This window comes from Octopus bimaculoides, chromosome 7 (genome assembly GCF_001194135.2).
Source record: "Octopus bimaculoides isolate UCB-OBI-ISO-001 chromosome 7, ASM119413v2, whole genome shotgun sequence".
NCBI classification, from domain to species: domain Eukaryota; kingdom Metazoa; phylum Mollusca; class Cephalopoda; order Octopoda; family Octopodidae; genus Octopus; species Octopus bimaculoides.
In genome coordinates, this window is record NC_068987.1 from 37,483,506 (window position 1) to 37,484,789 (window position 1,284).

General features: G+C 38.9%; 1 protein-coding gene across 1 annotated transcript in view; it reads left to right on the forward strand.

Annotated features, from left to right (window-relative positions):
• LOC106874468 (uncharacterized) overlaps window positions 1-1,267 on the forward strand; it is an 86,012-nt gene extending 84,745 nt beyond the window's left edge. The window contains exon 3 of the mRNA XM_014922205.2: window positions 710-1,267. Within this exon, the coding sequence (XP_014777691.1) occupies window positions 710-1,242 (533 nt within the window). The 3' untranslated portion in view covers window positions 1,243-1,267. The remainder of the gene's footprint in view (window positions 1-709) is intronic.
• The last annotated feature ends 17 nt before the right edge of the window (window positions 1,268-1,284 follow it).

Here is a 1,284-nt window from a genome sequence, read left to right on the forward strand (position 1 = left end):
TATATATATATATACAAGAGTTTGGTCGGTCTGAGGCTATAATAAAAGACACCCAAGTTGCCATACAGTGGAACTGGACCCGGAACCATGTGGTTGGGAAGCAAGCTTCTTACCACACACCCACACCTGCTCCAATCTCACTTATCATCACATTATTTATCTCTGTCCAACTGTAGATGTTCTTCTTGTTCACAGGGACAGAGAAAAGGATGTAGTTTTAAACATAAATCTCTAGTAAATCATGTTCACAGCGCAGTTTCAATTACCCTCAAACAACATAGATATGAACTTCATCAACATCCTACCACGATATTAGGGTTCTCAAGTTGTTAGTAGCAGGACATTGTATTTGTCACTAAGAGACTTCACTCTCACTAATCGCGTTAACTACAGCAGTGTAATATATTCCCTAGGATAAGCAGTAGCTCAGTGTAAGATTCCTGCATTATTCGTTAGTTTATTACTCTTCTTTGAAGTCCTTGGGAAAATAAATAGCAAATATACTCCCACTTTCCTCCCTGCGTGAACACTAGGTCTTTGGTCGTAACCTGGTCATCTAGTTGAAATTACAGTCCCGTCAACGTTGTCCTTTAGCTGAAGTATGTACACCACACAGTGTTGCTCCTTCTTTTATGGAAAATGTAGGCTCATAAATCTGAGACGAAAATTGTACTCTAAATTCTTATAATTTTCAAATTCCCTTTTACAGATAATGCTGACCGTCCAAATGTGTGTTGCTATCTGGGACGAGTAGCTGGTGAACGTGGTTTCCACTGCCATTCCGATGTCTATAAAGCCAGATACGACAAACGAAACCAGAATAGAATTCAATGGCTGAGAAAACATTTCACAGACAGCAGCAATGGTGGCAACTCTCAACTGAAATTCATTCGCAGGAAATTCGATGTGCGTGGTAACCGCCATTTGTCCAGATCAAGCAAGGTATCTCCTCTTTATAGAATCTACAAAGACCACAAGAATGACGATGATGATGACGACGGTAGTAGCACGAACTATAACGGAAACGACTTAGAAAGGAAGAAAGTATGGGAGGAAAAGAATGCAATTAAATCGTTGATGTTTAATTTTCAAAGTTGCGTCTTTCGAAGACCCCAAGATTTTCATCGATGCTGCTATACAGCCAGCTATCGGAAACAACAAATGTACCGTTTTCACCGGCACAAACACTTCAGTCACGGTTACAATTCTGTAAACGGGCACGTGATAAACTATTTTTATTAAAAGATACTATACAGTTTACATATATATATACATATATATATA